This window comes from Chelonia mydas, chromosome 1 (genome assembly GCF_015237465.2).
Source record: "Chelonia mydas isolate rCheMyd1 chromosome 1, rCheMyd1.pri.v2, whole genome shotgun sequence".
Classification (NCBI taxonomy): Eukaryota; Metazoa; Chordata; order Testudines; family Cheloniidae; genus Chelonia; species Chelonia mydas.
The window spans coordinates 50,411,369-50,439,248 of NC_057849.1; the positions used below are offsets into that span (position 1 = coordinate 50,411,369).

Here is a 27,880-nt window from a genome sequence, read left to right on the forward strand (position 1 = left end):
TAACAAGAAAAGGGAAGTTGCAGACAATGCTATAATTGGGGAGATCGTTAATAAGTATGATTTTCCAGGATTTGCCAGACTACTGAATTATTTAGGGTGTCTGGTAGCTTATCTGCTTTTGAAAGTTGTATGTTAATGCTCTCAGCAAAGAATTTGTTACACATAACTGTGAATGTGGTGCCTGAAGGCTCAATAATACTTCTCTACTATTGTATATGTGTAAGGGGACTGTTGCCCCCTTATTAACATTCAGTGGGGGTGTTTTAGTTGTTAGCTCCCAGTACTAAAAGGGGGAAGGGTCGATGGGGAATCAGGACCCTGAGACTGACAATCCCTCGGAACAATGGGGAGAGGCCAATGCTCCAGGTCAGCCTGAATGACAGGGCGGGAAGGCTACTCAGGGAGTCAGGAGGCCAGGGAGGTCCCATCCTCCGTGTGAGCTGAAATTGCCTGGGTCAGACAGAGTGGGTCTGAGCTAAGGAGAAAGCAGGGGTGCAAGCTGAGCTGGGGAGCAGAGCTGTGCCAGATCCAGAGAGAGCAGACCCTGTCCTGGGAGCAGAGCTGCAGCCCCAAAGCCAGAGGCACAGCCCAGAGAGAGCAGACTTGCCTGTGGGGAGAGCTGCAGCAACCAGAGCCAGAGGGTCCAGAAAAGCAGCCCACAAAGCAGGTCAGTGCTGGGAGTAGAGTCACAGAAGCAGCCTGCAGAGCAGACCTGTCGTGGGAGCAGAGCTATAGCAACCAGAGGCAGAGGGCCAAAGAAGCAGCCCAGGGAGCTGGAGGCAGAGCAGGAGCTGCGCTGAGACAGAGTGGTGGAGCTGGGGCTGGAGCAGTCCAGAGCTGAGTGCGGGGAGCAGTTGGGTTGAGCGAGGGGGACCCTGGGCAGCGGGCCCAGCACAGGCAGACTCCTCAGCCAAGAGGCTCTGCAGGCCAGGCGTGGATCGTAACCCCGACAGAGCAGGGCGACACTGAGAAGAAGGATCCTACCACTTAGAGCCTGAGAGCATGTGGCCACCACCAGAGCGAGTGTCCGACCCGCAGCATCCCTGCAGCACAGCCAGGGCCTGAGAAGAAGGCCTGGGACTTACAAGGAACAGACTGTGAACTGCCCTGACATTCCAGAGACACTGTTTGTGATGTTCCCTGCCACAGAGCAGGTTGATGTGTTTCCTTTAATCTTTCCCATTTTTCCTTATTCTTTTTGAAATTAATTGTTGATTAAATAACTTGCATTTGCTTTAACTTGTATGTAATGGTCAGTAGGTCAGAGAAGTGTCCAGTGCAGAGAGAGTACCCCGGAGTGGGGACACCCTAGCCCCTGTCCTAGGTGACCACAGCAGGGTTGGGGGTTGAGCCCCCCAGGAATCCTGGGCCCAGCCTTGTTGGGGTTACGAGGACTCTGCCAGGCAGGAGAGTGGAAGGGGATTCCTCAAGGGCAGGGAGGCCACTGGGTAAAGGAAGTGGGAACAAGGGCTCAGATCCTTTTGCTAGCCCACTTCACCGGCGTAGAGCAGAAGCCAGGAAAGTTCCCCACAAGAGCGGGACTATTCCCCCGCTTACATATCTGTAAAGCACTTTCCCACCACTTATCCTCACAACATCCCCGTGAGCTACTTTATTAGTGTTGTGTCTTTTTTTACAGAAGGGAGAGAGCAAGACAGAGCAATTTTCTTTTCAAGGCCACACAGGATGTTTGTGGCAGAGTCTGGATTGGCAACAGGAGCAGTGGGCTTCCAGCATCAAAATTAAACCTATCTAATATATACCAGAGAACACACTTAAAACTGTAAATAAATATGCTGTACATTTGTATTTGGAGTATGTGCAGTATGGAGACACAGTTGAGGAAGGCTATAGAAAATCACTATGAAGAGCACAAATATGGCAACAAAATTAGAGGATGACATATAAGCATGACTAAATCAGCTAAATGTAGATAGTCTGGAAAAAAACTCAAGGTCATGATCATGGTCTATAAATATCTTCAGAGCAATGGAATAAATGAAGGAACTGAATTATTTAGTCTGTTGCTAATAGAGCAAAAAGCTATAGCCTGAAGCTATGTTAGTTAAAGTTAGACGTTAGGAAAAATTAACAAACCAGTTGGGCAATGGAATAGAATATGTACCTGACATGCAATCCTTACTCACATGATTAGTCCCATTGATTTGGGACTAGTCACATAGGATTGGCCATTTTAAGGACACCATAACTAGCGCTATTTTAGAACAAGTTTGATGAGACATCAGTGATAATGATATAAGGAACAGTCCTACAAAATGGACTGGAATCCATGAATGACAAAATATCGATCTACTTTTTATCTAAGAGTATGGTACTGCTGCCCATCTCCATGGTATCTGAGCACCTTTCATGTAAAATTGATTAGCAATACTGAAACTTCTATTGGACTTCATGGGATATGTCTATATGGCAATAAAACACCACTGCTGGCCTGTGTCAGCTGACTTGGGCTCGCGGGGCTATAAAATTTCAGTATAGATGTTCCAGCACAGGCCTCACAGGGTCCCAAAGCCCTGGCTCCAGCCCAAGCCCAAATGTCTACACTGCAGTTTTGTAGCCCCCCAGCGCAAGCCTCCTGAACCCAAGTCAGCTGACCTGAGCCAGCTACAGTTGTTTTATTGCAGCGTAGACATACCCATGAAGTCTCTGGCTCCACCACCCACCCATTTGGTTTACTTGATTTGTTTCTTTTGTTAGTTCCAGGTCCTTCTGTTTGGTTGGGGTGGGGTGGGGGCTTGAAATTTCAGATTGTGATGGGAGTTAAATTCCAGGACTTCAAAATATTGTCTGATCCTGTAAAATGTATAAACATGCTTAACTTTAAGCATGCAAGTAGTTTCATTCACTTTAATGGAGTTACTTATGTATTTAAGATTAAGCAGGTGTGTATATCTTTGCAGGATCAGGGTCTGAATGTGGACACTACTTTTAAAAATATATAGAACAAATACAGATTGTTTAAAATAACTTGATCTTTTTCAAAGTCTTAATTATACATAACAAAAAGTTATTGAACCTTTAAATACTTCACTATTCATTCTCCTCTTTCTAGAGCTTTAAAAATGTAGTCTGTTTTTGAAGAACTGCTAAGGTCATTTTTATGAGTTGTGTGGATCATTTAATGCTCATTACGTATATGTAGATTCAAAAATAACTTCTGTTTTAGGTCAAGCAATTGGAATCTGGATTAGGGAATTTTAAAGTCTGACCCTGTGGTTTTCTAGCCATGTTTCTTTGTCATTGCTATAAACACAGAGAACTCCTTTCTTTAAAGGGACCCATGAAATTGATTAAGCTGCTACACACAGAATGAGACCTGGGGTGTTTATGTACTAAATATCCCTTAAATCTCCCTTTTAAAACTGTTGTCCTAATTACTAGTCTAATACCATTCAAACTATGGCATCAAAGCCTTAATAAATTGAACAATGAACTTCAAGGGAACAAAATTAGCTAAATTAGAAAACATGATGATAATCACCTTGAAAGGTATCTAATTTATTAAAACATGTTAATTGTATTTTTATTTCATTGTCCCTACTGATATTTCTTTATCTAGAAGCATCTATTCAAATAATCTAAGGATATATAACTAAATATGTGTTCTGTATTATATTTATAAAATCATATCCGAGCAAGAAGTCATACTATCCAATATCAGCTATAAAGGAATTTTTTACTCTGAAAGTACATTGAAAATATAAGAGAATACAGATGGTCATATGTTACTGATTTATACAAGTCAGGGGGAAAAAAATCAATTATGTCTAATGATTGTCACACAGAGGATTATCTGATGGTTAGGTTAAATGGCTAAAAGGAAAAAAAAAGAGCATTTCTGAAAAATATATCCTGAATTGTATAGTACTACAGAATACCTTGTAGACAAACATTATTTCACGTTTTATTTATTTATTTTAAAGAAATAAATACCAGGATTTCTCAAGACAGGAAAATAAGAAAGTAATAATATTCCTCTGTTTAATATTTTTTCAATATATCATGTCCACTCTTTTTCCCATAATATTTTTCAAAGCCAAAAATAAATCATTAGGACATGCTGATAATGTTTCAGGACGTTTTATAGAAGACTGTTTCTGTACATCTAAAGAATCTCATGACTGTCAGAAATAATAAAGTATAAATAGAACAGTTTTGATTTGCTTGCCAAGCTGCTTTCTCAGCTCCAACAAAAATTCACATGAACAAGAAATTTCTAAATTAAAGTTACTTTATCATTTACTTTATATTGTAATAAATATGGTCTTTATCAGAGCATTTTGCAGCACTGATTGATATGTCACTTTTGGAAATATTTATTTCATCAGCATGGGTCACATTTGTTGGTAAGAATAACTGTTTGCCTACCAGTTAATACAATTTATTAGTGAAGAACCATCCAAAGAGTTGTGCAACATGTTGGTGTTTCAGTTCTTAAGAACAGTACCAAGTTTAATGCAGAATTTGTTTGCTTTTTGAATATTTATCTTAACTTAAACATTGTTTAAACATTTTGTACCTGAGTATGATACTTTAGCAAAGAAAAAGACAGACGGAGAGAGAAATTATGCTCTCCCACAAAAAATTGGGCAGCAAGTTCCATCCTATAGATTCCTGGAATTAAAATGTTTGTTCTGCAACTTCCAGGTACCAGGCTTCATGCAGGATTTGTAAAAATTGCAAAGTTTCAGATTTTAAAATTTAATGAAGAACTATGTGCGGTGGAAATTAAAATAAGAAGTTCTCATGCAAAACATTATTTATTATTTACTAGACTTTGTGTACTGTTGGTGTAAGTAGGTAAACATCAAAGAGACTAATTATTTCTCCACATTGCCTGGCTTATAAATTAGCTGTCATTAAACAGTTGCAGCTTGAATAATTTATAAAGGTTTGAAAGAGTAATTCATTATGGCTTTTCTGAAATTGTCATAAGACAGAAAAGATAAGCAGTGTGATATAGTTTAGAATAACAATATTTAAATATGTAGGTAAATCATTGTTCTTTATTTTTTCTGAGTAAAGCACAAGACCGGGATGCCACAGACTTTGTTCCTGAATGCCACAGACTTTGTGAGTGTGTAACCTTCTGCAAGTCACTTAGGTTTACATTTTCAAGTGTGTTCATTAACTTTGCCGGAAGGAGAAGCTGGACTGGGGGCAGAACAGAGTTCCAACATAGAATCATAGAATCATAGAATATCAGGGTTGGAAGGGACCCCAGAAGGTCATCTAGGCCAACCCCCTGCTCGTAGCAGGACCAATTCCCAGTTAAATCATCCCAGCCAGGGCTTTGTCAAGCCTGACCTTAAAAACTTCCAAGGAAGGAGATTCTACCACCTCCCTAGGTAACGCATTCCAGTGTTTCACCACCCTCGTCGTGAAAAAGTTTTTCCTAATATCCAACCTAAACCTCCCCCACTGCAAGTTGAGACCATTACTCCTCGTTCTGTCATCTGCTACCATTGAGAACAGTCTAGAGCCATCCTCTTTGGAACCCCCTTTCAGGTAGTTGAAAGCAGCTATCAAATCCCCCCTCATTCTTCTCTTCTGCAGACTAAACAATCCCAGCTCCCTCCGCCTCTCCTCATAAGTCATGTGCTCTAGACCCCTAATCATTTTTGTTGCCCTTCGCTGGACTCTCTCCAATTTATCCACATCCTTCTTGTAGTGTGGGGCCAAAACTGGACACAGTACTCCAGATGAGGCCTCACCAGTGTCGAATAGAGGGGAACGATCACGTCCCTCGATCTGCTCGCTATGCCCCTACTTATACATCCCAAAATGCCATTGGCCTTCTTGGCAACAAGGGCACACTGCTGACTCATATCCAGCTTCTCGTCCACTGTCACCCCTAGGTCCTTTTCCGCAGAACTGCTGCCTAGCCATTCGGTCCCTAGTCTGTAGCGGTGCATTGGATTCTTCCATCCAACAGAAAGGGGATAGGGCAGAGTTTCTCATTCCTTACCTTGCTCCCCATGGGATGCTACTGGAGATTAGGTTTTTGTGGGTTTGTCACAACCAACCTCCCACCCTCTTGTGACCAAGCTGGGGTCACAACAACGAGGTTTTGAATCCCTGTGTTAATATCTGAAAAGCACTTTGAAGTTCTTAGATGGAAAGCACTATAGAAATGCAAACTGTATTAACCTGAGTGAAAATTGTCTACTAATCACAAATAAAGGAAATATTTTCTTTATCTAGATCAGTTTTATATTTTGTTAAAATTAAGTTACTTCTTCCCCCCCCCAACATACTGCTTAATAGGTTTCTTATGAGTTTATAGGTGTAAAATGGCAAAATGCTGTCAAAATTCTTGTGTGATGCTGAAAATGTGGATGGCATGCTGAGGACCTCTATATATTGTATTCGGGAGGCAGCCATGTTTGTTCTTCCTTTATTGCGGCATATGAGTTACATAACAAGTAAAATAATATTGTCACCACTAGGTGGCACATTTATACAGAATTGTTTTAGCTACTTTCCTTATTTCTCTACCATTGATAATCAATGTTGTTTTAACGAGGATAGATAAAAATCAGTTATTTAAAAAAAGAGTCAGATTCTTTTATTTAAGTCAGACTTTTGTTATTTAAATTAAGTACAACTTTTTTTTTTTAAACAAACCTATGTACAATTAAATTTGAAATTGAGAATGTATGCTAAGGCCTAAACCTATGATCTAAATCTGTGGAAATCATTTAAATTAAATAAAAAAAAATATTAAGCAGTACATGTTTGCTGTCAAATTTTAAAGAAAGTCAAACCACTGAACTGGTGAAAGTCAATGGCTAAGGACCTGAAATCAGAGTTTTAAGTGCTAAACCAGCTTTTGACAGCACTAGCCTCTTCTGCAGGTATTTAGAGAATATTTTCTTCATTTCACATTATTCAGTTAGCTCAGTGCAATGACTAGCTCATGCAAAGTTAACAAACCAATTGGGAGTTGAAAAAGCAGGAAAGCTTATTTTCCTCCTCTTTCAATCTATGAATAAAAGCTAGATATTAGAGGATGAGATCTACTAATTCTAAAATCTTGAAAGACATGGTGACCAGAAACAATTGGTTCAGGTCACTAACTACTAAATACTTCCTTTGTTTAATAACTGCTAGTTTCAAATACAAAACGTGTTTTGTAAACTTTTTGATGAGCTTTTTTCTTATGTATTCAACTCATTTAATGTGTTTTAGTTAATAAAAAAGTGAAAGTTATTTGTGCATTTTTATTGAATTCTAATTGTTATCCAAATAAAACTTGACACAAATCACAATTTAAAAAAATCTAGCAAAATAAGAAATGCATCATTCACCCTGTTCTAAAATAATAATGTACAAAAATTAAGAATCTGAATACATATAAGTTTGTCTGCAAGTGCTGATGCCTATGTGTATTCCACACCTGGGTATATATGTTCTCCATGCACCAAAAACCAGAGATTTGTAGCAAGTATTTCCATTGGTCCACACTTGTACAGTTGTTTTTCTCGTGCTCTGAACTGAGGGCATAAAGGGTGGCATGGTGCCTCTCCAGTTCCTTCTTACAACTGCATAGCATGAGTCAGAATGCTCTGTGTCTTATGATCTTCCTCTACTTTCAGAATCCGTAAATATATATTGTAAATAGTTTTAATAAGTGTAGATGTAGTGTTTTAATGTTTTATAGCTAATGTAGTTTGTCTAGTTCCTCTCCAAAATGGGAAGCATCTCCCCAGGGAGAAGGATTATGCCCAGAGTATGGCAATTTAAAATGTGTATCTCCTGCCCCCTTTCTTTCTCAGTCAGTTACTAATACCTGTGCTGCCTTTATTGTCTTGCGGAGGCTTACATTGCCACCAAGTGCAGCATCTGCTGCTTCTTCCCTCCCCGAACCTGTGAGGGATGAAAGCTCCATTTATGAAAACATCTCACGGCAAATGCTATGAGATTCCAGTAAGCTCCAGACTGGGGAGACATTCCCTCCCCAAGTAGCACAACCTCAGACTTCGAGCAACATCCCTCTGAGCATGAGCTCCAGAGTAGATACCAAAACAGTTAATCTAAGAAACCCTCTAATGAAAGTAGGAGACGTGATAATAGGCATAAGGAGGGATCCCCATCCAGATCTGCCTCTAAGAAAAAAGACTTGGTCCAAGTCAGATGAATCCTCATACGTGGACCATAAGGAATTAGGTCCACATAAGTCTTTGGTCCAGGAAGGGAAGGTGCAAAGTAAAAAGGATCTGACTGTACCAACTCAATCTCTATCTCACAGGCTGAATGACTGGCACCAGCTAGTTCCACTGGGGTTCCACATTGGACCCCCATTTGACAGTTTCAGCATATTCTGAGTTGGATCCTCTGAATACCAGGTCACTGGACGCACCAGTTCCGTTGGTCCCCACCCCTGGGATTCCTCAACTCCAGGAAGGACTGAAACCTGTACCTCACAGGAGGATGTTTACACCTTACCCTATCCACAGTCTCCTCTCCTGTTGGGCCTGGTCCTTCTCAGAGAAATTTCAACACCAGAAGAAACTACCTTAAAGAGAAGAGGATCATCTCCTACCACATCCACAAGTCGGAACATTCTTCTACCAGCAGAACAGTGGGAATCTACCTTCTCATCAGACAAATCCAATGTTCCGGACAAGCCTTTCCCCCTGAGGGAGATAAGCCCAGACAGATCCCATAGGAAGTATTGGAGCTGCCCTCCTCCTGGCTATGACTGCCCCGCAGACCACTGGTATCCTATGTCCTCTGGCTGGTTGATCCTTCCTACTGAGCTCCATGGAATCAGTATACTAGAAGCCCTACATCTGTGCAGGAATCACACTGCCCTCTTCTTCAAACCAATACCAACCAGCTGTATCAGAGTCTACAGAGGAAGTTGAGCTGGACCAACTGGTCCTGACATTTCTGACGAGTACATCCTCCTCCTCACCTGATGAGGCAATTGTTCCATGATCCCCTTCACCACCTGATGACCATAGGCAGCAACAGAAGCTTTTGCAAAGGGTGGTGGGTAGCTGAGCTCCAGATCCCTCTGGAGGAGGTCCAAGATACTCAATAGTGTCTCTTGGCCTTCTTGCAACCCTGTGGCCTTCCCAATGAACGAAGCCATTTTGGAACCACCAAGACCATGGTATATTCCTGCCTCCTGTGCCTCTTCTCTAAAAAGAGCTGAAAAATGCTATTTTGTACCAGTCAAAGGGACAGAGTTCCTTGTTACCCACCCAATGCCCAGCTCCTTAATGGCTACAGACAGGGACAGGAATGCAGCATCCCAAGACAACATCAAGTGACAAGGGAGTAAAAGGCTTTGATCATCTTGGGAGGAAAGTATTTTCATCAGCCATCCTCCGATTCAGAATTGGTAACCATCAGGCATTGTTAGCACAGTACAATTTCACAATTTATTCCAAATTTGTGGACTTCAGAGACAAATTTCCCATGGAAACAGGGCTTAGTTCCAAGTCCTCATCAGTGAAAGCAGACTGGCAGCTATGACATCACTCCAGGCAGCAGTGAATGCACACTGTGTTTAGAGCCATCGCCAGAGCCATGAGGATGAATGGTAGCTTCACTCTTTGGGGTTCCCCAGGGAGGCCCAGGATACCATCGAGGAGTTGCCCTTTAATGAGTCTAATATCTTCAGTGAGCAGACTGACAAGTCTCTACATTCTCTTAGGAGTCTAAATACAGCCTTCCATTCTCTGGTGACCTAGGCACCAATAATTCCCTCCCTGAAGGAGAACATATGATTTGCAGCTCTCAGCATGAAAGGTGCTTATTTTTATGTGGATATTCAAAAGGTTTCTTAGATTTGAGGTATGACAAGCACTGCCATTTCAGAGTACTTCCTGTTTGGGGCTGGCGACAGCACCTAGGTCTCGGTGATGGCCCAGATGAGATGCAGCCACTATGCTGTCTTCCCTTATCTGGACAAATGGCTATTAACAGACAGATCCAGCTAGGAGATCCCATCAGTGACCAGATTCTTACTCCACCTTCTGACATTATTGGGGATCTGTGCAAACAAAGAAAGGTCCATTTTGACTCCTAAGCAGCTCATAGCATCATCTTCTCACCATGACAGACAAAATAGGAGAGAGCTTCTGATGTCACCAGGAACTCCTACCTCATTATCAGGTCAGATGAATGGCTACCTGTCTTTGAGCTCTCATGACACCTCTGGAATCAGCTTAACAAGTTCAGGTGTGCCATGGTTTACTTCACCAAGACCAACCATGCCTGGGACACCAGGACAGCCCACTATGCATCTCTGGTGCTGTAGAGGATGCTGCACAAAAGCTGGAGGGTTGCTCTTTTCGTGTTGGGCTCTCAAGCAGAATGTGGCTGATTCAAAGGTCATTGATTGGCTCAAGACCATTCAACTCTTGCCTTGCTTGCCTTGCCTGTCTTGCCCACAGGAAATCACTATATATATATAGCTTAAATAAATGTGTATATTTAGTGTATTCTCCTGGTTTGCCCGGGGGGGAAAGCACCCAATTTAGTGTGAAAGCTGTATTTAATTGCAAAACACGTTTTAATGATTCCTAACAAAAAGATATTGGTTGGTAAAGTAACTAAAAAGTACATATACAAAATACAATTAAAATGATTTAGGTTTCCTGCTTCCTGATTAAAATCATGTTTTAAAAGTGATTTAAATCAAAGTCTATCCTGAGTCTACCATATCTTCATTAATAGTAAGTACCCTTCCCACTTAACTACGATCAATATATCACTAATAACTTTAATAATAATAGTATTTTGCTTTAATTGTACTATGTAGGATCTTTAAATATTGTCTGTGACCAATGCTTCATCGGGTGCACTTTTGCTAATTTGTTGTTAGCATTCAAAGAGAGATGTGGCCTTTACCCTCCTGTTGTCCTATCTTTTGGTATCTATTTATGAATGGTCAGTTTTCTTTCATTAAAGTCACCATTTCTTTGTGTAAGTGAGCCACTTGGAATAAGTAATCTTGTTTCAGATATTTACCCATTAACAACAGGGCAGACATTCTGGAGTGAGAGTCTTAGATTTGAGAAATATTTCTGTCTGGAAATATAGACAGTCTGGGTCTTCTGATTGTACTCCTTTGTTTTCTTGAGTATATTTATTAACAATTTGTTCTTCGGACCCTTGGCATTTAGGACTTGATGCAACATGCTTAAACCCCTCAGTGCTTTGTAAATACCTTCAATTTTGTTTTGGCCTCAATGATTGATGATCAGAAACTAGTTATTTGATTATCTAATCCAGTTTGGGAAGACCTACAAGATATACATGGATAACCACAGTTCAGAAGTTCTCATCTTCATGTTTCCGCATGGACAAAAATAAAATTAGATAAATCTGTTTGTTTAAAAATAAATACATGAATAAATAAAAGGAGGAACAAACAATTTTAGTCATCACCCTAACCAGTCTGCAAGCATGTAGTATCCCTTTCTCTTACTCTTTGTCAATTTAACTTTTGACTTCTTGTCGGGGTGCAGCCTTTATGGAGTATATACTGTAATGGGGTATATAAACCCCACACTGGGCCCAGAAGGGTTAAAAAGCAATACTGGGCCCAGGTAGCCCCACCTTCCCAGGCCTGCCGAGCATGCTCCCACTGGAGGAATGGGTTAAAAGGGAGCTCAGAAGGCCAGACAAATCATGGTGCACACACTGCCGGAGAGAGGAATCCATCTGCAGGAAGCCAGGCCAAAGGTTGAGTCTGAAAGCGGACTACAGAGCTGTAAGGCCCACAGGCAGTGCATTCTTTAACCACCACCCCCTTTAAGAACCAGCCGTTCCGGCAGGGCCCTGCTCCTCTGGACTCTGATCTTGTTGAAAAACTGACTGTTTGGATTATAGAGGCAACAGAAGGGACCTACTGGTAGGAAGTAGCCCAGAGAATGAACTTAGACTTGTTGTCCAGAGGACCCTGCCGGTGTTGCTTCCCACAGGGCCCTCGGCTGAGACCCAGTAGAGGGGGAGGGCCAGGCTCTCCCCACCATACCCTGTTAAGGGCTGAGGCCCAGATGCAGGTGGAAAGCCGAAGATTCCCAGTTTAAGGTCAGGAACAGGCATCTCTATTACCCTAGTAGAGAGGCAAGGGGCCAGAATCTGGTGCGCTAACCCCTAGGCCACCCAGCCCTTTGAGTCCCTTATTGCATACACCATATTTTACACTTTTGGAAAGCACCTAGCATATTAGGCACTAGTGCAATGAAAAAAACCCAGCATTAAACAATGTGTAAAAGAGAGAAACTGATTTTTTTTCAAATGTTTGAACAATTTACTTTATAATTTCCCATATCTTGTTCTTCCCAAAATACTCAAGGTGAGATTCTGTGCTGTGCTTCTTACAGGCACAGCAGAGAGCTTGCAGCCCAGGGTGAGGTGGGGCTAAAGCAGCTTTAGACCACCTTTGTATCTTCCAAATTTGGGGTCCTCTGCAGCCCTCAGTGTAATTTTGACTTCCCTGAGGACATGTCTCCCAAGGCTTCTGTATGGGTTGCAGCAGTGCTTGGACTCTCTGCAGAAATGTGTGCTGTGACCCTACATCTGACACACCCCTCCTGTCCCAAGCATGCCCCATGCACAAGGATCCATGACAGTCTTATAGATGTCTGCTCACAAACTCATAGACTTTAAAGTCAGAAGGGACCATCATGATCACTTAGTCTGCCCTCCTGCAATTGAGTCCTAAAGCTTTCAGTAGTTACAGTCCTTCCTGGGGATAAAGCTTCTCTCCGACCCCCACCCCAAAAAACACCATACCAAACTCCACCTTTCACCAGTACCGAAGCTATTTGGAAAGGCACTAGACTTTAAAAACCTCTGAAAGTTTGTCTTCAGCAGGCTGCCCGAATATTTATTGTTTGTTAGAATGTTTTTCTTCTAATATCTAACATAAATTTCTCTTGCTGCAGATTAAGATGATTATTTCTTGTCCTACTTTCGGTGGACATGGAGAATAATTGATCTCCATCTTCCTTATCACAGCCCTTAACATGTTTGAAGACTCTTGTCCTGGTCCCTGTGTTCTTCTTTTCTCAAGACTAAGGGCATGATTACACTTGCAGATGTAGAGCGCTGGGAGTTAAACCAGCCTTCAGAGAGCATAGCAGGGAAAATGCTGCCTTGTGTTTACACTGTCAGCTGCAAATGCACTAGCATGGCCACATTAGCAGCTCTTGCTTGCAATGCCACAAAGAGCAGTGCATTGTGATAGCTATCCCAGCGTGCAAGTGGCTTCAACCTGCTTTTCAAATGTGGGTGGTGGTGTGCATTCCTGCAGCTGATTCCAAAACAATGACAAGAGTGGCCACTTGACTTCAGGGGATTATGGAACGTTTCCGGAGGTCAATCACCTCGTTCACACTGACACCTGGGCTTTTCAGCCAGAGTGCAGCAAGCTTTATGCTTCTCGTGGAGGTGGATTACCAGGAGCGCTCCAGCTGCAGACTCCAGGTGCTCTATGTGCCTTGCGTGTGGACACATCGGGAGTTAGAGTGCCCGGGACTGCTTTAATGGGCTCTAACTTGCAAGTGTAGCCAAGCACTAAACATGCTCCATTTTTTAAACTTTTCCTCACAGGTGAGGTTTTCTAAACCTTTAATCATTTTTATAACTCTCCTCTGGACTATCTCCAATTTGTCTATAACCTTCTTAGTGTGGTGCCCAAAGCTGGATACAGTACTCCGGCTGAGGCCTCACAAGAGCTGAATAGAGCAAAACAGTTAACTCTTGTGCCTTATATCCTGATTGTGATATTTGCCTTATATATGACAACCAAAATGATATTTGCCTGTTTTGCAACTGCATCACAGTGTTGCTCATATTCAATTTGTGATCCACTAAAATCCCCAGATCTTTTTCAGACGTACTGCTGTCTAGCCAATTATTCCCCATTTCGTAGTTATTCATTTGATTTTTCCCTTGCATTTGTCTTTATTGAATTTTATCTTGTTGATTTCAGACCAGTTTTCCAATTTGTCATGGTTGTTTTGAATTCTAATCGTGTCCTCCAAAGTGCTTGCAACCCCTCCCAGCTTGAAGTCATCTTCAAATTATAAAAGCATACTCTCCACTCCATTATCCAAGTCATTAAAGAAAATATTGAATGTCAATAGTACCCTGCGAGGCCCCACCAGATATCACTCTCCTCACTGAACCACTAACTTTCTCTTGTCCTTTGTTCCAAGTTTAAGCTTCTTATTCTTCTTTGCTCTCATTTTATCAGTGAATCCTGCTTATGTCTCCTTTTGCTTCCGTCTTTCACATCTTGGCAGCTCTACACAGGGCGTTCAAAGTGTCATTTATGTGTCATGACATTCACTCATTTGGCAGCCCCATCATTCCTTCCTGCAATTCTACAGGGATGTAACTCATCCCGCAGGGCTTTCTGCACAGTATTTGTTCCTACCATTAGGAGCCTCAGTGATACTCGCTCTTCAGTTTACCTGGGGAGCACTCTACCTCCTCTCTGTCTCTCTGCTCCTATTGTTAGTTTGCAGACAGATAACTCATCCAGTAAGACAGCAATGGTGAAACCAGGAAGAAGGTAAAGTGGGGAGACAGTACATACCTCACCAACACCATACACCACCACCCATCCAAGCCGGCTGTCACAGACTTCCATTCACTAACTCCCACAACCTCAGCAGCCCGCCCACCCACCTAGCTGGCCCACCAGCCACTGCCCAAGGCATTTCCCAACAGTCCCCAGTCATCCAACTTCCCCATGTACTTCTTCACCCCCTCTTCTTTGATGCCTGATGGAACCTCATCCAGCTACTTACTCACCACTCAGATACTCCAAGCACTTCTTAGCTAGCTCCACCCTTTAACCCAGCATTCCTTGCGTCATCCATGTACCTTCCCTGGAATCCCTCCACCCAGCCTCTTTCAGAAAGCTCCCTATCTCTAACCCACCTAATTAAAAATACTGTCACTCAACCATTATATTCATAATAATTTTTTAAAAGACTGAATCCTCCCCTCATTTTCCTAGTGTATTTAGCATTTGACTGTTTAAATTTTAAGCTCTTCTTTGATAGAGCTGGGTTGTCTTTTGTGTCCTGTACCATGCCAGAAATGCTCTTGGTGCTTTACCAGTAATTATATCCTGGTGCTTATTTAATTAATAAAACCACAAACAGTTCCTGTTATAAGCTTGCCCACGATGATCCTTAATCTACTTTGGTATTATTTTCCCTGAATTCTTTTCAAACTTGCATTGAATTGGGAGTCATATCAGAGTCATAAATGTCTTTATTCTCTGTATTGATGTTTCTAGTCTCCAAGAACATATTTCTGACATCTCTGAATCTTACTTGGAAAATCATAACACAGCTTTTGTGATTTTTATGACTAAAACATTTTCCCTGTATAAATTGTCTAACCTAGGCATGTTAGTTTATGCTGCAAATATTAGTCTTTGTCTAAGTACAATAATTCTTTATTTTTTTAAGTCATTGCAACATGGTGTGTGATTTTGAGTAACATGTCACACCAGCTTGGCATAAGCAGCAGTCATTGTTTCTCAGTGAAGCAGCAGTCAGAAATAACTTCCTCTAACATGATCACATTAACTACTGATTTTTATTTCTGAACTACCACCTACTGTATCATTCTCACCTAATTCATTTGCTTTTTAGATATTCTGACTGATTAAATTAAAGCTTAGTTTACACCTAGTGCAATGTGTGAGAGTTAACTTGTAGTTTTTATACTTTAAAGTATTATTTTTGTTAGGAAGCAGAAGGGACCAATTCATGTTCATTAACGGCCATTGCTAATACATTAAAAGATTTCTTTATTCTTCTATTGGAAAATGTTTGTCACCAATATATAATTTTCTTTCATCTCACACAAGCTCTTATCATGTAAACTGTCACAAGTATTGACTGAATTTTTTTCTTTTTCTTTCTTTGTTTATATTATGGAAAAATATAATTGATTCTTAAAATTGTTGCAGCTCAGCAGTTCTCCATTTTTTCTGTACTGTTACCCCTGTCTTACAAAGAGAGAGGATTTTGTGATCCCCTCCTTCTAAAGCAGTGGCCCACACTTTTACCCAAACAACTTCCCTTCTCCTTTCTCCCAGGCCTGCAGGCTTGTTCCTCTTCCTTAATACAACATATCCAAACCTAATCTGTTCCATCTAGCAGCCAATCCCTTGCCCAGGGATCTCTTTGGATTTGTGCACTGACACTGTCCTCCATACTCATCTGCATCCAGTTGCGCTAGCTATAGGTGACATGTAGCAAACTACGAGTGAGAGCATCCCATGCAAACATGAAGGCTCACCAGCAGCATAACAGGGAGCACAATTCACAGCAGTGAAGCTGCTGTCACAGAGCTACCATGCTGATTGGCTGAAGGATGGATAGAGACTTGCTCTCCTTACTCTTTCAAATGACAATAGAGATTTAAAAGTTTTTTTTTTAAAGGCAAAACAAAAAAAAATGCTCTCTTTCCAAACCAATGTGATGTGCTGGAGGCTTAACAGAGTATGAAATGTTTTCACAACTCCTTCCCCAAAGAATCCAGCATGCATATATGACCTGCACAAAGTGGGAGGGATTCTGCTTCACCCTCTATATATTTCTGTATACGGTCGTCTATATACTGTTTCAGTGGCATATCAGGGCCATAAACAGCACACAAGGAGCCATGGGAGAATTCTCAGAGTATAGGCACTATGTTAGGCTGCTGCACATCCCACTAACCTTGGCCCAGGGGACATGGCAGGAGCAGGCAGGGTTATAGTAGTGAGCACCACGTGGGATTCTGAAGCGGAGAGTAGGTAGATCTTGGAAGGCTGCTATAAATGTACGTCAAAGACCATGCTGACTCTCTGGAACAGCCCAGAATCTCAAGGGTGTAAAGGTGGCTTAAAGCCACATTTGCCCTTCCTCCCACTGTGCTGAACTTCCACAAGGTGAAAAATTGTTTAAAGGAGAAATAAGTATATATCAGGGGACTTAAGCATAAAGGAAGATCCTGGCAGCAGAAGATAAAATTTGTATTCCTTGAATAAACTGTATTAAAGTAGGACACTTTCCATTTTAGCTTGTACATTTCTGAGAGAGAAAAAAATCTCTCTCCATTAAAAAAAAAAAAAAATCGGATACATTTTTGAAACTGTGGAACTATTAAGACAATGGGAAAACATAATTTGAATTGTGGCTTTCATCAAAAGTGACATGAGATAGTGGTGATCAAGTGGCCTCTACTGATTCCTGCTTTTGGTTATCTTTGGATGTGCCAGTAGTGCAGCCTGGGAGTTGTTCTAGGTGGCACGGTTAGTGCATCCCTAAAGAGTAAGACCGTACAGATGTCATATTGAAGAACTCCAGTTACAAGTAACCAACCTTCGCATTTTCAATCTACTCTTCATTAGACATCCCTCTTATCTATCTAATCTATCCAGATTTTTATACTTTGCCTTATCACGGTGTCAGCTCCTGCATGCAGCACAGCTGTGCAACTCAATTTGAAATGCTTAGAAATCTTTGATTGAGAGAGGGCCAGTAGTTCTATAGGACCTTTGGGTTCAGGTCAGGACTGAAGTGCAATTTCAGGGCTATGCAGTATGCTTAAGTCTGTTTCTCAATGTCATTTACACCAACGGATAACGTTAATAGAAATTATGCGCTTTCCACTAGGGTTGCCAGGTGTCTGGCTGCTTCGGTCAGCACTGCTGACCAGGCTGTTAAAAGTCCAGTTGGTGCACGACTGGCAAGCTCCCTACCTGGCTCCACATGGCTCGCCACAAGCGGCAACACATCCCTGCGGCCCCTAGGTGGAGGGACGGCCGGGGGGTGCTGCCTGCTGCCCCCCTCCCCCAAGTGCCAGCTCCGTAGGTCCCACTTGCTGGGAACCGCGGCCAGTGGGAGCTGCAGGGGCAGTGCCTGCGGGCGGAGGCAGCACGCAGAGCTGCCTGGTCACTCCTCCACCTAGGAGCCGAGGGACATGCCGGCTGCTTCTGGGAGCCACCTGTGGTCAGTGCCATCCAAAGTCCACAACCCCTCCCTCTCCCCTGCCCCAGCCCTGAGCCCCCTCCCAGAGCCCGGACCCCCTCCTGCACCCGAGCCCTCTGCCCTTTCCCAAAGCCCTCACCTCACACCCCCAACCATACCCCAATCCCCTGCCTCAGCCCTGAGCCCCCTCCCGCACCCACACCCCCTCCCACACTCCGAACGCCTCAGCCCCAGCCCAGAGCTCCCTCCTGCATCCCAACCCCACCTGGCCCCACCCCAGAGCCTGCACCCCCAGCTGGAGCCTTCACTCCCTCCTGCACCCCAATCCCATGCCTCAGCCCTGAGCCCCCTCTCACACCCAAACTCCCTCCCGGAGCCTGCACCCTACCCCCCAGTCCTGGGCCCCCTCCCACATGCAAACTCCCTCCTGGAGCCTGCACCCTCTCCCATGCCCCTACCCCAGCCCAGAGCCCCCTCCTACAACCCAGAGCCCACACCCCGAGCCGGAGCTCTCATCTCCCTCTATACCTCAGCCCCCTGCCCCAGCCTGAAGCCCCCTCCTGCATCCTGAACCCCTCATTTCTGGCCCCACCCTGGAGCCTGCACGTCCAGCCCAGAGCCCGCACCCCCTCCCTCACTCCAACCCCATTCCACACCCTGAGCCCCTCATTTCTGGCCCCACCCTGGAGCCTGCACCCCCCAGCTGGAGCCCTCGCCCCCTCCCACACCCAACCCCCTGCCCGGTGAAAGTGAGCGAGTAAGTGAGAATCGGGAAGAGCAAGCGACAGCAGGAGAGGGGATGGAGTGAGCAGGGGTGGGGCCTCGGTGAAGGGGCAGAGCAGGGGGTGGGGCAAGGATGTTCGATTTTGTGCTCTTAGAAAGTTGGCAACCCTACTTGCCACAAATTGCTAAAATTTCCTATCATTCCAAAGTGTGTTATAAAAGCTATAAAACTAAAATTCAGTTAGGCTTTGATGGAGTGTATAAACCCTACACTGGTCTGAAAAGGGTTGATAAACTGCTGTGGGGTCAATCAGTCCCACCCCACTGCACCTGCAAGAGTTATCAGGCTTGAAGGAGGTGGTTAAAAGAAGAGAGCTAGGCCAGCTCCATTGAGGGGAGGCTGGGAGAAAGAGCAGATCTCTTGTGCTAACTTTCTGAAGGAGGGCCTCACTGGGGCCAAGGACCTAGCCATAGACTGTTAGATGCCAGAGTCTGCCTGAGGGGAGGTAGGCCTGACACAGGACTGTTGTATTTATTTTATTACCTGGGACTATTTTGTTCCCTTTTTGACCTGGGGTATTATGTTTCACTGTTATATTCAGGACCTTTTGTGGACTAAATGAGACTGCTGCTGTTGACACCCCTCCACCCCAAAGGGGATGACTGCCCTCAATAAACCTCTGTTGGTTTGCCTCCTGCTGGAGTCCATGCAGTGATTTATCATGAACTCCAGAGCAACACGCTCATAGAGGTTTATAATTTCCTGGTTTTTAAATGAAATATACCAAACCATTCTAAATTAAATGTTTTACAGGTGTCCTGTAGTTATAGATAACATTGTATTATCACCATTTTGTTGCAGTCCCTTATTTCCTATTAGAGGATAATAAAGATACGTATTGTTAAATTATTTTGTTGTTTGCCAAAAAAAAAAAAAACTTCTACAGTTAAATCTGTTATGAAGACTTTTCCAGGTCATATGTTATGGAGTTAACTTTTGAAATGATGTTTGCCCAACTAAAGGGTGAAAAATCTATTCCTTTCTGAAGTATGTAAAATTTTCCCTCTGCTATACTGTGCTAAACTACCAGAAATTGTTTCCATTGTTGGAGACTATGAACTCTTGGTTCTACAAGAATTGAAATAGCAAATGTATATATTTTGTCACAATGATGCATTTTTCTATTATATATGCATAACTATGCAGTTTTTCTTTAAAACGGACCTGATGCTGAATGTCACTTAACTGATGTAAAATTGGGGAGTGGGGGATGGTTGAGAAATTGCATATAATCTAGAAACAAAAAATATTAATAATTAAATAGTATTAATAAAGGTAGGCTTATTGAAATATTGTGCTTTTCACTAAAATAAATGAACCAAGTCACTTGATTCTGTGCTCCCAGTATTTCACAGAGGTAAACATAGCTTTGAGTCATGTATACGGTTTTTTTCATTTGGTAAGGAATTACATTAGGCAATCCTACTAACATGTTCTTAAATTTAAAATGTTACATACTCTCATTTTCAAGCACATAGTACAGGAGTTTAAACATAATTCTTCATTTCTAAAGGTATGGAATGATTCCAGTCTCTAATCCAGCTCATGTTTTAACTTTAATTAATTTAATGAGTTTATAGATATATCATGTTTTTATTTTCATTGTTTTTAGATGGTCAGTTCTTCCATTACTTCAAGAACAGTGGTGCCTCTAGGCACAAGCAGACTGAGCAATTGTTTAGGACCTCAAGCAGCTCAAGGGGACCCCAATTTAGTATTACGCCCAAAATACCATTCATCTTATTTAACATGGATTTTTAAATGAGTGTATTAATATGTGTTGTGTTGGTATGTTTTTTGGTTTGTGGGAATAATGCAATTAGTATCTTTAGGACATTGGTGAGGTATAAGTAAGGAGGGGAGGGCAAAAATATTCTTGTTTAGGGACCCCAGGTGGCTAGCACTGCCTCTTATCAAGAAATATGTTATCTTTAAAACTTTGAAAAAGGTAAAATATTAATTGTCAGTTGTGGGTTTGTTTTGTGTTTCAGTATAAATTAGGAAGTAGAGATAGTGTTGCTAGTAATAAGCAAAAGATAAATAACTACAGGTAAGAGAGAATACTACAGATAAGAAACAGGAAAGAAGTAGCAGCCGGTAACAGATTTGTATACCTTTGGACAGATACAAGACATGCTTACGCAGCTCTGGGATGTATATATGTCTTGCCATCTTACTGAACATGGAAAATATTGGCTCTGTCTATAAAATATAATTCAGGATTTGTTGGATATCAATACACCATACAGGGTAGATACAACGAGGCCTGCTGGCATTCCACCTCAAGCTATCTTTTCAGGCACTGCGAAATCAAGTCAGGTCAATAATTAGAACCTCTAGGAAAAATCCAGGTGTTGCAGGCAGGGTTATTGATGATTCACTGGTACTCTTCTTCTGTCAGGATTGAACCAGTGCTTAGCATGGTGTTAGGGAAGAACAGTTCTGCTTGAGGTGCTGCCATCTTTTGGATGAGCTAAGCTGAAGTATTGGCCACTAAGAGTCATTAAAGATTGTTCACTCCTGAAAATTTTTCATAGGTCAGTGTTATCTATCATAAATATTTCTAAGGTGACTACCACTATGACATCCAAGTATGGAATCCAGATGCTAGACAACTTTAATTGTGATGCATTCTTTAGCGCCAGACTTTTAGAGCAAATAAGTCTGAGAGCATTAGGTTAGGGATTACGTTCATAGCTTTTTTTTTCTTTATATCTTTACTCTGATCCCAAGAAAGATGTGGCAAAATAGAATATGGGGGAACAGTCCCCCCAGTATATCAATAATATATAAGAAGCCCTAATGATTTTTACGGTGATGAAACTCAACAATTCAGAAGTTACTGTATGTTAACCCATCTGTTTTTCATACCTCTGTTGTCTCCAGCAATAAGGCAAGGAGGGGTTTCTATCATATTGGAGATTTTGCTTAGAGAGTTGACAGTACGTTGGGAGCATATCAGGTTAAGATCCAGAAACCCTCAGTTTACATGTCAGTTACCAACTTCTACACAAACAGCTTAATGCCCCAGCACTGTAGCACAACCTATGTTCTGGCCTGTGAGGCCATGACAACATCCTTGCATCAGATGGCAATAATTAGCAGCTTAGTTACTTTTACAGTATTAACTCCCACAAGACTCCACCAGAACTTGAGCTCTTTGTTGTATTAAGTGATCCAAAATCTGCTATTTTTGCAGGATTTGCTTTCCTGGTTCTGTGTTACTTTTTTTTTCATCTCACTTATGTTTCACAGAGGTTTGAAAAAGAAAATGCCAGAGTGGTAGTTTCCTGCCTGCTCCCCAAGAGTATTTCTTCTCTTCCTTGGTTCAATTTCCATATGTGTTAACTTTGTAATTCCACCCCGTTGGATTTCAGATTTTTAGTCAGTTTCTCTCCCCCCAGCTATAGCATATCCCTTGCTCAGAGGTAATAGGAAGCTTAATATCACCTCCTTCTCCCCACCACCACTTCTCCTTTATCATGTGATAGGTAATACATTGTTGTCATTAGCAACGGGCAGTGCAGTAACTGCTACAGTTAAGGTTTCTTTTATTCTCAGTTGTTTATAACTTTCCCCAACTTTAACCTTTTAGGCTGAAATTTTACGAATTAGACTCAGCTTGAAGGTGATTTTCGCTACCACCCCAGAAAATATGAGCTGAGCAAAGGCAGTTCAGTGGCTGTTGAATAAGAGAAGAGTAGAAAAAATAATTCCTTTTTATATAATGTTTATAGAAGTTAAATATGTAAATGCCATGTGTTTTGAGAATGAAAACAAATGCAAGATGCTAAATGTGTCTTTAAGACTGTAAAATACATTTATGCAGAATTATATTGTATTTGAGAAATAATGTGTGATCATGTTAAAATTAAACTGTATTGTAAGGCATATGCACAAGGGGACAGAGATGAGGTCACATGTGCAACCTTAACTTTGGCATTTTCTAATTTTTGAATGCACCATTCATCCTTAAAGTTTTCTTAATATACTCTCTTTGTTGGAATAGTATTTACAGGTAATATAGTTTGTAAAGGGCTTTGGATCCCACTCGGTGAAGTACACTGTTAAATGCAAGATAATTTTTCATTACACAATAATTTTAATTTAATTACACTATAGACCATGATGAGTGAGCCAGTGCTAATGTTGCACAGTACCATGTAAGCAATAACAATGTGGTTATGAACTTAGTCTCTCTCCAAGGGTTGGCAAAGGGCTGGCAGTCTCATTAAAGCCATGTTCTCATCCTTCCAATGAAGAGTCTTCTGCTTCTTAGTTTGTTGAATCAAATAGTTGTGTGGAAAGCATTAGGTAGGAATCTTGTCTGGATCATCCATCATCCTGTATGAAGACGCAACAAAATTCCTACCTGACCCTTGCCAGCCATATATTGATGGCTAGGGGCCTAATCATTGGGGTTCAATCCTCTGAGGTGGTGTGCATCCTCATGTCCCATTGTACCTTGGTATGGTGGAACTGGTTCTAGATCAGCAGAGATCCTAAGGCATAGGGTTGCTTGTTGGAAGGATGGGGGTTGCTGTAGTTTGAGATTGGTGACATTGTAGCACCTTTACAGGAAAAAGGAAAATCTAGGGAGGAAAAATTTGTTGTACTGTGAAAAGCTGTTTACTTCTGTGATCAAAAACAAGGTAAAACCAAACCTGAGATTCTTTTGAGGGTTTTGTTTTTGAAATTTTGATTTTAAGGCAAGATTTTGTATTTCAGGTTTCAAGCTCGTGTTAAATTATTTTATTATGAGGCCCTTAAGCAGAGCATTTTCCAGTAACAATCTTACGTGTTTTTTGTTGTCCCTTTGTTAAAACACTTGCTTTGAAAGCTGTTTTGCTTTATTGCTGGTTAAGAGAATACAGTATTTTTCTTTGTTCAAACTGATTAATGTTCTATCATCATGGAACATGATTTAAAATCAAAATATATCTCAAAAGTCAAATATTCCTAATTTTTTAGTATGGATTTCTTATCTGTACAATATTATGTAATTCTTCTCAGATCAGTGGCCTTTTTTCACAAAGAACAGCCACAAAATCCATGTGTTTTTTAAAAAATAAGGCCTTTGCTGCTCCTGTTCCAATATGTTTATATTTTTAAATAGGAGCAAGAAAGGGATTTTGCTAATCTTTTATTAGTTACTCATTAAAGATTTTTCTTCCTTCTCTCCACACAGTAAAAAAATCTTTTAATTGGTTATTAACAAAGATAATATGATAAAATGTGTGTGTGGATTTGATGCTGTTTCATAAATCTAAATAAAGGTCATTTTGTATCAAAACAGAGAAAAAGAGACGTAGATTGTACCCGTCTCCTCATTTCTGCTCAATGAGCCTTTGAGCCCCTAAGCAGGGGTCAGACACACCGTAGTCCTTGCAATCTTGGCACATAAAAGCCATGTGAGTCTAGTAACAACTACAGGGTAGCACTCCTGGTGCTGACATATGATCCACTGCACCACCCAGTACAGTTGCGTCAGTGAATGGGCAAACATGTAGTGAATTCCCCTTAAAAGGTTGTGGAAGGGGTCTGTTGTACCTTTGCACACGGTCATGATGCCTCTAGGAGTGGCTGACAGTACAACTACTCCTCATAATGAAGGCAGGCAGACATTTAAAGCACAGTCTTGTGTAGAGTATCCTACAATGTACTTAAAATATTGGACAGGTAGATGAAATATTCCACCTCGATCTTAGTACTAATTTTGTTTGGATGTTTACTAAACAGCCATCCAGTCCCATATTTAGTAATGAAGTTAAATTGAACACCAAATAATGACATGAATTTGCATTTTCAGTTGGATATAGATTAACAATGGTTTCTGTCTCAATCTGTGGAACTTTAATATTGGTTCTGAATGCAAAAAGGCAACGTAACATGAAGATGGTCATGGTTGTTAATGGCTTGTATTAGCTGGAAGCTATAAAATCATCCAAGGACTCCGTTAGTGTTGGAATAATAATTTGCCAAGACAATTACCACATGGTGAAATTTTTTGCAGTTCTAATTCAGTGTTATTAATAATGAATAAAATTGCAATTTTCTCAGGTTGCTGGGGGCAGTGGGGAATTATTTCAATGAATATTTCAGCACATTAGTTTAATCATAGTTCCACAGAATTCAAGTGGGCAATATTTTATACTTCTAAGTTCAGTCTGCTAAGGGACCGTAGTCATTAAATTGCAAACTATTTGCACTGAGATCCATTCTATGATTTACTAACCTTGTTAAAAACACTGTAAAAGAAATCAAGCTGTGCCATTAATACTTGTAATTTGATGCTGCATTTGTTAATGGGCTCACTGTGATTAATGTTTTTAGCAGTAGACAGAGCATTTTGAAACAGACAGGGCTGAGCTCTTTAATGCTGAAATACTAGTAAAAATGTTAGAATATTGCACATTTTTGTAATATATATTTTTGCTGGAACATTTTCCTTAATGCCACTGAAATATAGGAGCAGTATTGTAATGATATGTGTATGCTATATGTAATACAGTGCAAGTTCTAGTAGGTACTGACGTGTTCTCTATTTCGTAGCCAACTGCATGACTTCTGGCGCTTGGATTATTGGGAGGATGATCTGCGCCGGCGAAGGCGATTTGTTCGCAATGCTTTCGGATCCACTCATTCTGATGCCCTCCTCAAAGCTGCTGTGGAATATGGTCAGTACTAACTCACCCCCTTTTTAATAATGGGGCTATTTTGTTGTCTTCTGTGTCCATATTAGAGTGCTCAGGTTTGTCATTATTTTTCTCACATCGTAGTTTTAGGAAGCTGGAACAGGAATTCTTTCAGCCTCATTTCTTGTTGGGCCAGAGGAATTTCTCTTGGATGCTGTGAAACACTCACTCTTCCTAGTTACCCAAGGCTTAGCAGTATTTCTTTCAGCAGTAGTAGAACCAGGTTTAGAGTAACGGCAGAGCTCAGGGGGTGATAAGCCATTGGCAGTGCCACCTTCAATTATACCTATTGGCTTGGAAAAGTGTCGCACATATACATAAAGGCCCCCCCCCTTATGCCCTGGTACCCCTTATTAGCTCTTCCACTGCCTTTCGAGCATTCCCAGACTCCATTGGCCCTAGGATTCAGACTGGTATAAGGAATCAAACCTGACTCTCCTGCTTGGCAGAGTATGACTCTTAGGCCAGTGAGATGATATAGCACAACACTAAGACCTCTTTTCTTTATAGGTTTATAATTTGTCTATAAAAATATTGAAAGCATTAACTTGGCATACATAATCTAAACCACAAGTAATGTTTATCTGAAAATCGTGAAATACGTCAATAAATCCTTGTTTAAACAAAGCTGCTTAGCAGTTGTGCTCAGTGCTTTAGGGCAGTCATGAGCCAAGCACTTTATCTCGGGGTTCTCAACCTTTGTCTTTCTGAGGCCCACCCGACATGCTATAAAAACTCCATGGTCCACCTGTGCCACAACAACTGGTTATCTGCCTGTAAAAGACAGGGCTGGCGTTAGAGGGTAGCAAGCAGGGCCGTTGACTGGAGCCCCATGCTACAGGGGCCCCCCCATGAAGCTACATTGCTCAGGCTTCAGATTCAACTCCGGGTGGGGCTTCAGATTTCTACCCTCGGCCCCAGCGAGTCTAATGCTGGCCCTGCTTGCCAGACCCCCTGAAGCATGCTAGTAGCCCCCAACGTGCCTCGGACCCGGGGTTGAGAACCACTGCTCTGTTGGACAAAGGAACTTCACAGCTAATCTCCAAACACCTGGAGGGATGATAGGCTTTTGGGGACGGTCTTTTACTGGGACATGGTTACAAGACTCACCTGTGACACTAGAGAGGTAGTTTCAGGGGTTTATAAGAACATAAGAGTGGCCAGTGATTCTTCTATCCCAGTATCTTGTCTTCTGACAGTGGTCAATGCCAGATGCTTAGAGGGAATGAACAGAACAATCATAGAATCATAGAATATCAGGGTTGGAAGGGACCTCAGGAGGTCATCTAGTCCAACCCCCTGCTCAAAGCAGAACCAATCCCCAATCAAATCATCCCAGCCAGGGCTTTGTCAAGCCTGACCTAAAAAACTTCCAAGGAAGGAGATTCTACCACCTCCCTAGGTAACGCATTCCAGTGTTTCACAAGGCAATTATCGAATGATCCATCCCCAGTCATCCAGTCCCCGTTTCTGGCAGTTAGAGTTTTAGGGACACCTGGAGCATGGCGTTGCACCTCTGGCCAGTAGGCTGAACCTTAGTAGTGCAAGAGTCGAGAAGGAGATACATTTTTCAGACCTAGGTCTTGTGCAGTTCTGTAGACATCCACAAAGGCATTTTTTTTCAGGAAAGGTTCCTATCTACCTTTTTAAATTATATTTATAATTGAAAATAAAGTAGTCCCAGTATTAATTTCCACTATATTTGGGGGTAAACAAACTTGAGCCAGCATTATTCTTAAATAAGTTTAAAAGCCACATAGTGAAAATTGATGTAAGGAAAATCATTTTATGCAAATATGAGCTAAATCATGCAGTCCATTTGTAGCCAGAGCTTTCAGTGAAGTCACTGGAAGTTTTGACTGCGTTAGATATAATTCATGCTGTATAGTTAATCTGTGGAACTCACCACTTCAGGATATTATTGAGGCAAATAGCTTGTAGTAAGCTTCAGAAAAGATTAGATATTTAAATGAATATCAGCATGTACAATTATACTAGCTACTATATTATTTATTAAAATATAAAGCCTGTCAATTGTAATGCTTCAGGCCATAAGATGATCAATAGCTGGGGTCAAGAACTAATTTTCCCTTATGGCATATGGTATTGCACATTTGACACAGTGGTGTATTTATTTTCCCCCACCTTCCTTTGAGGCATCCAGTATAGAGCCACTGTCAAAGGCAGATGTCAAATCTTTAGTTTGAACTACTGTAAAAATTACTATGTTCCTTTTCAGAAACAAATATTAATTTTAGCCCTAGTCTCTATTCTACTTTAATACAGAATTTCAATTTTGAGGAGGCTGTTAATATTTAAATATGTAAATGTTCTGATTTCAAACCAGCCTGAAAGCAAGAAGGAAACTGGTTTATAATCCCTAACATTGGCCTCTTAAGGCCTGATTCAGC

At 41.5% G+C, this 27,880-nt stretch overlaps 1 protein-coding gene across 7 annotated transcripts in view; it reads left to right on the top strand.

Moving 5' to 3' along the window:
- The window catches only part of NBEA (neurobeachin), an 837,833-nt gene that overhangs the window by 528,540 nt on the left and 281,413 nt on the right, over positions 1-27,880 (top strand). For all 7 annotated transcript variants that reach the window (XM_027833036.3, XM_043531828.1, XM_043531837.1 and 4 more), the window contains one exon: positions 25,327-25,451. In XM_027833036.3, coding sequence (XP_027688837.2) covers positions 25,327-25,451 — 125 coding nt within the window. The remainder of the gene's footprint in view (positions 1-25,326; positions 25,452-27,880) is intronic.